General features: G+C 54.9%; 1 protein-coding gene across 11 annotated transcripts in view; it reads left to right on the forward strand.

The window, feature by feature from the left end:
* Positions 1–4,326: 4,326 nt before the first annotated feature.
* The window catches only part of HSPG2 (heparan sulfate proteoglycan 2), a 117,369-nt gene continuing 109,654 nt past the window's right edge, over positions 4,327–12,041 (forward strand). For all 11 annotated transcript variants that reach the window (XM_045378591.3, XM_065528196.2, XM_065528204.2 and 8 more), the window contains exon 1: positions 4,327–4,755. In XM_045378591.3, the coding sequence (XP_045234526.3) occupies positions 4,342–4,755 (414 nt within the window). In that variant the 5' untranslated portion in view covers positions 4,327–4,341. The remainder of the gene's footprint in view (positions 4,756–12,041) is intronic.

Here is a 12,041-nt window from a genome sequence, read left to right on the forward strand (position 1 = left end):
ATCTTTGTTCCAAGCACAAACCAAAACAGGGACATTTACACTGTGTGCCATGTTTGAACCAACTTACTCGTTCTTTCATTTAAGTAACAATTATCCAAATGCCAACTCTGTGCCACACACTGTGCTCTTCACAGGGGATATAATCGGGGCCAAGACAGAAACAAGACCTTCATGCCCTCTGCCTTCATTATGCCTCATAATATTAAATGATCTTCCAAATAATTACAATGGTCAAAAATGCTACAAGAAAAGCATGGCGGGGGGACTGTGGGAAAGTGTGGTGGGGAACGCGACCTAGCTTGGGAGGTCAGAGAAGGTTTCTATGGTAATGTGATGTTTGGACTCAATCTTAAGGGAGAGTACAGTGAAAGGGGGATGGGTGTTAACTGGGAAAAGCACTTAGGAGAAGGAACAGCATCTGCAAAGACTATGGTGGGGAAAGGATGTGGCTGGATTGATGGTCAGGACTAGATCATGCCAGGCCTTGTGGGGTTCCTGCCCTCTCCTTAGCAAAAGTTCCTAAGCAGGAACTTTTGCTGCCTGCTTAGACCCACATCCTGCCTCCTCTTCCTCCTCTTCTTCAGCACTATGTTATTCTTTCCTCTCCTCCATCTCAACTCTTTCACACCAATTTCTGACTCCATTTTCACCCAAGGACATATTGTTACTCTGTTAGCATCTGTTTTCCCACCCGGGCATGGAAACTTTTGTGGGTAGTGTTTCGTTTCATTATTGAATGAATGTAGGGACACAGCCTTACAGTACCTTCATTCATATTAGCAAAAAGTACCTATTCTGGGCTGGGTGCAGTGGCTCATGCCTGTAATCCCAGCACTTTGGGAGGCCGATACGGGTGGAATACTTGAAGTCAGGAGTTCGAGACCAGCCTGGCTAACGTGGTGAAACCCCATCTCTACTAAAAATACAACAATTAGCCAGGTGTGGTGGCATGTGCCTGTAATCCCAGCTACTTGGGAGGCTGAGGCAGGAGAATTGCTTGAACCCATGAGGCAGAGGTTGCAGTGAGTTGAGATCGTGTCACTGTACTCCAACCTGGGTGACAGAGCGAGACTCTGTCTCAAAAAAAAAAAAAAAAAAGTACCCATTCTGGGCAGATGTAGCCCCACAACAGGGCCCATTACAGTTCCTATTTGCCCACTTGGCCGCATACCCTTGTTCAGTGAACAACCTGCCCAGCTGTCCACTGCAGCCCTGAATGAATGAATGAATGAATGGACAAAGGAATGTGATTAAGATGAGTGATAAGCTCTCAGGCAGAGAAAAGATTTGGAATGGGAGTGGAAGCCAGGAGAAGATGAGTCTTATTGAATTTGGAGGAGTGGACAGGTAAGCCACAGACTCCAGCTGCTGGTTCCAGAACCCCCAACACCTATTCTCAGGAGTCAGGCTGTTTGACTGTTTCTGCCTATCCAAGTTCTTACATCTGTCCCTGCCCAGGGAACCTCGTATGAGACTTGAGTTGTTTCCTCGAGTGTGACCAGCACCCTGAACTCTGTATACGCACAGAGAGATTATGGGCGCCTCCAAGGTTTTGCCAAGCACAGAAGGCCTTGCGCCTGCTCCTCTTCTTAGCCATATGAGGAGATAGCCAGGCTCTAGACAAAGCAACTTGAGAGCATTTGCTAAACATATCGAGGACTGCAAACGAAAACAGACCCAGCCAAATCCCTTAGTGGGAAGGAGAGGACGCAGAATAAATAGGTGGATGACCAATCCTCCGCTGCCGGAGCCGCCCTGGAAGACTTTCTCAACATGCCGTATTTCCCTGCTTTCTGCCTGTCAGCCCAGCTCCTTCCAGTCCCCAGTCGGCCTTACCATCTCTTTCCTCAACCCCTTTGAGGAAGCAAGACTTATAGCTCTGGGTTAGTCTTGACCAAACGTCTACAAAGGGTTGCTTGTTTGCCTTTTTTTTCCCCCTTTGCTCATGAGCAAATCATCCAAGAAGCCAAAGCTCTGATACTTAAAGGGCCCGAGGTAGGGAACAGACACTGAGGCAGCTCATGAAATGCGATTTGTCACGGATGCTGACAAATCCACGGACAGGCAAGGCCTTGGAAAAATCCTGCCACTAGGGCTGGCCACCTGCCAGCTCTGAAGTCAGTGGAGTTTTGAAGCCTTTCTCATCAGACAGGGAGTTTCCAAGCACAAACCTGGTGTGCTCTCCCCTCAAACGGGAGGTCCCTGGGGTAGCTGTGGAGGCTGCTCCTCTATCAGACCTGAGCTCCCCAAGGGCCGAGTCATGTCTCTCTCTTTAGACTGGGAACACACCAGAAATAGTAATAAAAGAGAAATGGCTACCACTTATTTCATGTTTACCATGTGTCTGAAATGGCTGTGTTTTTTAAAAGAAATATATTAATCCATCTTAATTCTCATAACAACAGTAAGAGAGAAGTCTTAACGTTATTCTCATTTTCTACATGCAGGGACTGAGACATGGAAGTTGAATAATGTGCTCAAGATTGCACGGCTAGGTGGTGTGGAGGCAGGATTCTCTATCAGACTGAGGACGATACCGGGACAGGGACAGTTCTTCCCCACACCTCTATCAGATTAAGAGTTTGCTGAGGGCCAAGATTGGGCGTCCCTCCTCTGTCCGCCCCTATCTCCCTGTGTGGATCAGAGATAGACCTTATTCAGTGCTGTGCCTGGAGCCTGGGTTGGGACCAGCGAGTTGGCCTGACTACTCTGGATGTGGTTTCTGTTCTTTACAACTCTGAGCTGGTCCCGCAGAAATATGCCCCACAGGGCACAGAAGAACTCAATCTTTTGGAGATAGGGTAGTTATCTGGGATGGCGGTCAGGATGCCAGTGTTTTTTCAAACCTCAGATGCCTGGATGAGAGGCTCCAATGTGCCTGGGAGCCTGCGGACCCCTATCACAGGGAACATAGCTTCCGGAGCCAGGCCTGGTGCTGCCCAGTGAGCTGGGCATTTCCTTCTGTCCACAGATCACCTCACTCCTGGCTACAAACCCAGCCATGACTTTCTGGAACCTAGCAACTCTCGCAGGAAACAATGGAAACTTCAGTTTTATTCTCCTCCTCTATCATTACTCAAAAGGTTTTCCTCAGAGCTACACACACATAGTTTTCCTCTCCACCCATCAGCCTGGGGCTGCCCTGGAAATTTCAGGCAAAAGAGGGGAGCTGAGAGTAGGCAATGGAGAGGCCCGGGGACTTGGTGCTGTTTGCTGCCTGCCGCTGGGTCGGAGACAGATCATAGGGCTGTGATTTTACCATCTACCAGAGTATCTGTGATGGGGCTTTGGCAGGGTCTGTCTGTGTCTGGGCCTGGGTGTGTGAGTTGGTGTGGTTCTGGCTCTGGGGCTGTGATTTATGTAACTCAAAGTTGGTGTGTGAGTGATTTACATGGAAAATGGTGCAGGTGGGGCGGGCAGCTCAGTTCAGTACCCAGTGCCCACTATGAGGCACTGTGATTAGTGGGTGAGAACAGGTAAAAAATTCAGGCTGAGGCTGGGTGCGGCGGCTCACGCCTGTAATCCTAGCACTTTGGGAGGCCAAGGCGGGCAGATTATGAGCTCAGGAATTCGAGACCAGACTGGCCACATGGTGAAACCCCCCATCTCTACTAAAAATAAAAAAATTAGCGAGGCCTGGTGGCGCACCTGTAATCCCAGCTATTCAGGAGGCTGAGGCGGAGAATCGCTTGAACCCGGAGGCGGAGGTTGCAGTGAGCCAAGATCATACCACCGCACTCCAGCCTGGGGATAAAGCAAGATTCCTTCTCAAACAAACAAACAAACAAACAAACAAAAACAGGCTGGTTAGCGTTCAGGCCATGACGTGGGCCTGTGTGTGAAATGTGCGTGCCTGTGAGGAATCTGTGTGAAAAGGCGTCCTCCCGCTCAGTGACTTGTTGGGATGTATGCGTGAGTCTGTGTGGCATGAGAACAAGCCTATGAGGGGCTCAGTGTAGTGTGAGGGCTGTCCCCTGTGTCCCTGGTGGAGGTGAGAGTCTGGAAGCGAGTTAAGTGTGCGTGTGAGCCGGTGAGGATTGTTCGTACTTGAGAGTTGGGTCCAGAGTGTGAAAGTGTTCCCGGGTAGCGACGAGTGTGTTCGTGCAGTAAAGTTATGATATGAAGGTGTTCTTAGGTGTGGAAGCTGGCGTGCACGTGTGGCACGGAGTGCCAGCTGCGTGCGTATGAGCGTGGGAAGTAGATCCCGGGGTCCTCAAAAGCTGCGCGAGTGGAGTCGGCCGTGCCGGGCGTGCAGGGGCGTGGAAGTCGGCGGGGCGCGCGGGGAAGCGGGGGAGCCGGGGATCGGGGAGGAGAGAGCGACTGGCCCGGCGGCCCCATACCATGCCCGGGTCCCAGGCCCCCGGTCCCCCGCCCCGTCCCATCCCACACTCCAGGCCGGGTTTGGCGGGGAGCCGGGCCGTGCCGCGGCTCGCGCGGAGGGGGCTGGGGGCCCAGACAAAGGCCCAGTGGGCTGCGCGGCCGGCTGGGGCGAGCAGAGCCCGCGGCCCGGGGGCGGTCCGGGGGCGGGGCCTGGCGCTCCGGAGAGGGGCGGTCCGGGGGCGGGGCCGGCGCCGCGGGGGCGGGGCGGGCGGGGAGGAAAGAGGGCGGTGGAGAGCGGGCCGCGCTGTCCAGAGCTGGCCGGCGAGCGGGCGGCGCGGAGCGAGCGAGCGAGAGAGCGGCGCGGGCCGGGCCATGGGGCGGCGGGCGACGGGCGCGCTGCTGCTGGCGCTGCTGCTGCACGGGCGGCTGCTCGCGGTGAGTGTGCGGGGCGGAGGGGCGGGGAGCGGGAGGCGGTCGGGCTGGGGCCGTCCGGGTCCCGCTCGCTGCGCCCGCCAACTTGGCTGGGGCGCCCAAGGCTGCGCGGCGGGGATTCTGGCCCGGGACGGCGGCGCCCGCCGGGGATCCCGGGCCGGCGCCGCCCTGCGGCATGGGGCTAATCCAGGGGGACCACCAGTCGGGACCCTGCGTGGGGCCGGGGGCGGGATTGGCCCGCGTGGGAGCCCGTGGGTCTCTCGGCCACGTTGCCGAGTGTCGGAGTCTCGCTGGGCATGGTCCGGCCTACCATTCCTGGGGACCAGGAGGGGAAACTTTGAGCAGGGTGGGAACTTGGCAGGACGAGGGAACCCTTCTGCGCCAGCTTGGCAGAAGGGCCACTCAGTGGTGATGGGGACCCTATGAGTCTCGCTGAAACTTTACCACGCCGTCTATCACCTGGGGGAGCTTGGAGCCAGGTAGGCACGAGCAAAACTTTTGGGACAGAGCTGAAGCTTGTGTGGAACACCCACGGGCCTTGGAGTCATACAGCCCAAGAGTTGAATCAATCCCTGCCTTTCACTGAGTAACTGTGACCTGGGGCAAGCTAGTTAACCTCTCTGAGGCCAGCCCCACGTGGGTCAAGGGAACTCAAAATACACGGTCTCAAAATACATAGCTGCAGGGCGCTGCTGGACCGGGTGGAATGAGCTGCAAAGTGTGTGGGGAAGGGATGCAGTGCACCCTTAGGGGACCCGAGTTCCCCAGCTTTCCTCTTCGCAGGTCTCCTAGAGGCAGGGAGAGGCCTGCCCTTGCAGTCTAGTCGCCTACTCTGAGCTTAGGTGGAGGAAAAGGGAATTCTAGGTTCAGGAATCCTGAGGCTTAGAAGGCACTTGGCCAGTAGAGGCCCTGAGGACCTGAGTGAACTTGAGGAGGACTGGGCGGGGTCAATGGGCAGGGAGCTAGTGGCAGATGTGGGTGGGGGCACATCTGGGGAGCCGAGCCTACCGTGGGGAGCCACAGAGCCAACCCCACTCTGTTTGAGGTGCTCCTAGGCAGTCCGCATACCTGCCCCCCTGTTCTCTGAGCCAAGACAGGGACTTTTCTAACCAGGCTGGTGTTTACCCAGGGACTGCCTGCCTGGCCTCACCTTGCCGGCTTTGTCGCACCTCTGCCCTCCTGAGTCACTCGTCATCCATCCACCCAGACCTGGCTCCTCACTGCTCTTGCCCCACCCACCCAGCACTTCTCCTCCCCCACCCCCACTCTGGGCAGCCTCCTCTGTTGTCCTCCTGTTTCAGCCTCTCACCCCGAAATATTCAGCAGGGCCATCCAGTAGCTCCCTAGTCTTGACCTGAACTTGCACTCCCAGTCCTGACTTTTACTTTTCCCAAGGCACCAACTTAGCACGTGGGATGTTTTCCGAGGCCCAACGGTCTTTCCTGACCTTCCCCCAGCTCTGCCCCCTGATGAGGGGCTCCTCCGTGCCTCCGTGCCCAGGTGCGGTAGGATGGCGATGGGTGGAGTTGTTTGCTGTGTGCATGAGGAATTTCCACAGACATTCCTGGACCGCGGCAGATCATCTCATTCACTTGTTCATTCAACAGATAATCACTGAGCGACATTCCATGGCAGTCACCGGGAGTACAGGGGTTCGTTCTTTGGGCAGATATTTGCCATGCACCTACTGTGTGCCAGTGAACCAATGAACCTGGTGCGATGCTAGGGGCTGGGGTGGTGTGGACCAGCAAGGACAGGCCCTGTCTGTGCCTTTCCAAAACTCACAGGCTGGTGGACTGTAATTTAGACAAATAAACAGGCAGCTCCAATCCTGTGGGATTAGAGAGCCTTCTCAGCAACACATGGACGGTCGCTGTCCCACCCCAGGCTGCTGGTGGTGGGCTGGAAAGAGCTTGGCCCCTGAAGTCTCTTTATAAAATTCTTTTCAAAAAGTTTCTCAGGCCGGGTGCGGTGGCTCATGCCTGTAATCCCAGCACTTTGGGAGGCCAGGGCGGGCAGATCACGAGGTCAGGAGTTCGAGACCAGCCTGGCCAACATAGTGAAACCCCTTCTCTACTAAAAATACAAAAATTAGCCAGGTGTGGTGGCATACGCCTGTAGTCCCAGCTACTCGGGAGGCTGAGGTAGGAGAATCACTTGAACCCGGGAGGCGGAGGTTACAGTTAGCGAGACCATACCATTGCACTCCAGCCTAGGTGACAGAGTGAGACTCCATCTCAAAACAATAAAAAGTTTTTTGGGGGCTGGGTGTGGTGGCACACGCCTGTAATCCCAGCACTTTGGGAGGCCGAGGCAGGCGGATCATGAGGTCAGGAGTTCGAGACTAGCTTGGCCAGCACAGTGAAACCCTGTCTCTACTAAAAATACAAAAAATTAGCCAGGCATGGTGGCACGTGCCTATAGTCCCAAGTACTCAGGAGGCTGAGGCTGCAGAATTGCTTGAACCCGGTGGGCGGAGGTTGCAGTGAGCTGAGATCGTGCAACTGCACTCCAGTCTGGGTGACAGAGCAAGACTCCATCTCAAAAAAAAAAAAAGAGGGCGTCACACTTTGTTGCCCAGGCTGGTCTCAAACTCCTGGCCTCAAGTGGTCCTCTCGCCTGACAGGCATGAACCACCATGCCTTGCCTTCCCCTGAAGTCTTATAGACCCAAGGTTGAGTCTCAGGGCTGCCGTTTCTGGCTGTGTGATCTGGGGCAAATTCCTCTCTCAGCCTTAAAGTTTCCACGTCTGTACAGTGGGGTTGAGGAGTTTGTTGCAAGTCAAAAATGAGATCAGTTCCTAGCCGAGAGTCCCAGCACGCCTTGGACCCTCCTTGCCTGCTGCCCTTCAGTTCAGTCCGGAGCCAGTGGCAGATGGGGAAGGGTTGGGCACAGGAGCAGGGTGAGATGGGCCTTAGGGAGCTCAAGACCTCCCCGGGACGGGGGACAGGACCGTAGGAAGCTGGTCTGTGATTAAGTGTGGGTGTAATTTCAGCTGTTGGGAGGTGAGGAGGCTTGCTGGAGGAGGGGGCTGGGCCTGGGTGACTCGGCAGGCCTTGGCCTGCTGACCCCTTTGGGGCGGCCTGCAGGGGACAGGCGTCTTGAGGGAGCCGGTGGTGATTAAGGTGTTTTCCAGGGCCGAGGAGGGAAGTCGCTGAGATACCTGTTTCCTGCCTCAGCTGGATTTCCTCGCTGGGGAGGCTGCCAGCTGAACTGGAGGAGCCTCCCCTTCCTGGCGGTCCCTCAGCCCTCCCCTCCACGCAGCCAGCTGCTCTGTCCTCTGACACTAGCCTACTCCATACCTGCAGCCAGGACAGGATGGGGTTTTGAGTGTGTCCTGGACTTTCCTGGAGGGAAGGAGGGCAGGTTGCGGGTCTGTCTTCAGGGTGGAGGCTGGAAGGGGCGGAGATGGACCACCCCCCATCCCTTAGGCCCAGTTCCCCATGTCTGGGGAGTTGTGGCCCCTGCCTGGCTTGGCCCAGGCCTGTTCTCAGGCTGAGTGCAGACAAGTTGGGATCTGTGGGTCTGAGGCCCTGCCCGGGAGACGGTGGAAAGAAGGTGGCAGGAGGTGACTGGGTTCAGGGCCTGGAAGACGTGTGAGCAAAGTAGAGAGGAAGGAGCTCTTGGGGTGCCAGGCTGGATGATGACAAAGTAATACGGGTACTTCATACTTACCCAGCACCCACTGTCTGCTCTGAATTTCTCAGCGAATCCTCCCATTCACCTGTGTTTCCTGCTCACCACCTCCCTGTGGTGCTCAGAATTAGGTCCAAGCCCCTGACTTAATGTAGCCTACGAGGCCCTGCAGGACCCGGCCTCCTGCCACCTGCCCCTCTCAAACTCCTCCAGCTACACCGGTCTTTTCTTTTTTATTTTCTATTGTTTGTTATTTTTTTTTTTTTTTGAGACAGGGTCTCACACCGTCACCCAGGCGGGAGTGCAGTGGCACAGTCACAGCTCACTGCCGCCTCAACCTCCCGAGCTCAGGTGATCCTCCCACCTCAGCCCCCTGAGTAGCTGGGACTACAGACACCCTCCTCTACGCCTGGCTAATTTTTGTATTTTTTATAGAGACAGAGTTTTGCCATGTTCCCCCAGGCAGGTCTCAAACTCCTGGGCTCTAATTATCCACCCCCCTCGGCCTCCCAAAGTGTTAGGATTATAGGCGTGAGCCACTGCACCCAGCCTTTTCTTTTCCGATGAATATACAAATTTAAAACAAATAGAGATGGGGTCTCATTATATTGCCCAGGCTGGTCCCGAACTCTTTAACTCAAGCTATCCTCCCACCTCGGCCTTCCGAAGTGCTAGGATTACAGGCATGGGCCACCTCGCCTGACCGTTCTTGTTTCTTGAGCATGTGAAACACACTCCCACCTTAGGGTCTCTGCGTCTGCTGTTCCTTCTGCCTGGAACACTTGTCCCTGTAATATCCACATGACCCGCTCCCTCTCCTTCTTCAGGTCCTTACCACTCTGCCCATAATGGCTGTCTCCTTAAACTGCTTTATTTTTGTTCTCACAATCATCTGACCTGCATTTGTCTGTATTTGTTTATGTGTTTGTCTGCCTCCTCCTGCTCAGTTTAAGTTCCACGAGAACAGGATCTCATCTGTTTTTGTCCACTGCTGTGTCTTTAGCACCTGGCAGGTAGTAAATGCTTAGTGAATATATTTGTTGAATGTTTTAAGCTATAGCTACTAACCTGATCCCCATTCTCTAAGCAGAGGACATTGAGGCACTGAGAGGTTACGTAACTTGCCCAGTGGCTTACATATCCACACACTCAGAGATGCTATGAGCCAAGTTTTGAATCCAGACGAAGCTCTCCTAATCACTCCACCTACTGCCCCATGTGCGTGTAATGGGCAGTCAGTAGATATTGCTACAACTTGTCACTGATGTTGATTAAGAACTCTGGTCTCAAGTAGTAAAGGGGCTACCTCAGGCAAGGAATATCAGGATTGGCTTGGGAACAGAAGCTCTTTAGTGTGGGTGTGCCTCAGTGTCCATGGGGTCTCCTGGGGATGCCTGTGCCTGGGCTGGGGAAGCCTAGGAACTAAACTCTAGGGTGGTCATTTTTAGGTTTGTTAATTCATTAGCGTCCTCTTCAGATATTCCCCGGGACTCTACAGGGAGTGGAATTTATCCAGGGGCTTTTAGGCCTGAGTGGGCCAGGCTGGCCCTGCCTAGTGTGGGAGGTCAGGGGCCCCTGCCCCTGCCATGCTGCTGGTGGGGGAAGGGGAAGAGCACCCTCCTGGTTGTCCTGCATGGAGCCTGCACTGTTTTTTTCTGGCTGTTCCCTGGGGGCTCAAGGTTTAGCATGAGTCTGCACAGCTTCAAGGGCTGCCTGGCCTTGGGGTGAGAGGCTCAGGAGGGAGGGCAGGAGGGCCTGCCCAGGCTATGGAAAGATCTGGAGCAATGATTCAGAGGCCACTTGGAGGCCAGACGTGTGGGATCTGCACCCTCAGACCACTTGGGGTATATGGGAAGGGTTCCCAGCCCTGGCCTGTTGCCCCCCTCCCCTCCACCCAATCCAGTCCCAGCTGCAAGGGGTCAGGCTGGAGGAGGAAGTGAATATGACTCGGTTCCCCGGCAGCTTCCCAAGGATCTGCTGGGCCCACCTCTCCCCGTCCCAGGGCCTACCCTGGCCTTTCCCTCCTCTCGCTCCTGCTCTTGCCAAGAAGAGGGAGGCTGCACCGAGGGTCCCGGCCCTGCTGGAATGTTGCCTCAGCCTGGGCCTTGGCCTCTTTGGCCCTGCCACCCCCTCCTGCTCCCAGGGCCAGCTGCCCCAGCGCCCAGAGCTGGCTGACTGAAACCCAGAAGTATGTGTGGAACTCACTTCGCGGGGAGCCGCCGGCCTCACTGCCCAGCCCGGTGGCGTCAGGGCTGTGTCAATAGCAGCCTTGAGAGGGGTGTGGCTCGTGGCTGCTGGGGGTGGCTGGGTTGGGGGTGCTGTCATGAAAGCCCTGAGAACAAGGTGGCTCTTTGAGGCCTGGGATTGTGGGGCCTTTGAGTCTCGCTGCCCCCAGAACCACCCTCCCTTCCCTTCCATGATGCTCATCTGTGCCAGGCCTGCAGGGACCTCAGAGCATCCCTGGGGGCATCTGTGGCATCCTGAGATAGCCTTAGGACCAGCTCCTAGCTCCTGACCAGAGCCCATTCCCTGAGCCATGGAGGAGGGTGTTCTGTTGCTCTGGGTTTTAGGGGGAGTATCTGGTGCACAAAGCCTCACAGAGTGTATTGAATGAATGAATGAACAAATGATGTATGTGATTAAGCATTTGTTAAAATTCATTTCACAGGCCGGGCGCGGTGGCTCACGCCTGTAATCCCAGCACTTTGGGAGGCCAAGGCGGGTGGATCACGAGGTCAGGAATCGAGACCATCCTGGCTAACACGGTGAAACCCTGTCTCTACTAAAAATACAAAAAATTAGCCGGGCGTGGTGGTGGGCGCCTGTACTCCCAGCTACTCGGGAGGCTGAGGCAGGAGAATGGCATGAACCCAGGAGGTGGAGCTTGCAATGAGCCGGGATTGCACCACTGCACTCCAGCCTGGGCGACAGAGCAAGGCTCTGTCTCAAAAAAAAAAAAAAAAAAAATCATTTCACAAATATTTGTGGGGCATCTTCTATGTTAATTTATTTGTGTCTGACTGTGTTCTAGATCGTTTTTTGTTTTTTTCGTTTTGAATGGTGTCTCACTCTGTTGCCCAGGCTGGAGTGCAGTGGTATGATCTCGCCTCACTGCAACCTCCGCCCCCCAGGTTCAAGAGATTCTCCTGCCTGAGCCTCCTAGGTAGCTGGGATTATAGGCGCACACCACCATGTCCAGCTAATTTTTGTATTTTTAGTAGAAATGGGGTTTCACCATGTTGGCCAGGCTGGTCTTGAACTCCTGACCTCAAGTGATCCGCCCACCTTGGCCTCCCAAAGCGCTGGGATTACGGGCATGAGCCACCGCACCCGGCCTGTTCTAGATCTTGAGGTTACCTCAGAGAATAAAAATGTCAGATTCCTTTCTCTCATGTCACTTGCATTATAGCTAGTGCAGAAAGACAGACAATAAATGAAATACAACAGGTGGTGACAAGTGCTCAGAAGAAAAAATAAAACAGGGAAGAGGGCAGTGAGTGATGAGGCGGGGTAGGGTGGGGTGGTAGGAAAAGCCTCTGATAAGATAAATTTGAACTGAAGGAGACCTGAAGTAAATGAGCGGGTAAGCCTCGCAGATATCAATGGAAAGGGCATTCCAGGCAGAGGGCACAGCTAGTGCAGAGGCCCAGAGG

This window comes from Macaca fascicularis, chromosome 1, assembly GCF_037993035.2.
Source record: "Macaca fascicularis isolate 582-1 chromosome 1, T2T-MFA8v1.1".
In the NCBI taxonomy this organism is placed as follows: Eukaryota; Metazoa; Chordata; class Mammalia; order Primates; family Cercopithecidae; genus Macaca; species Macaca fascicularis.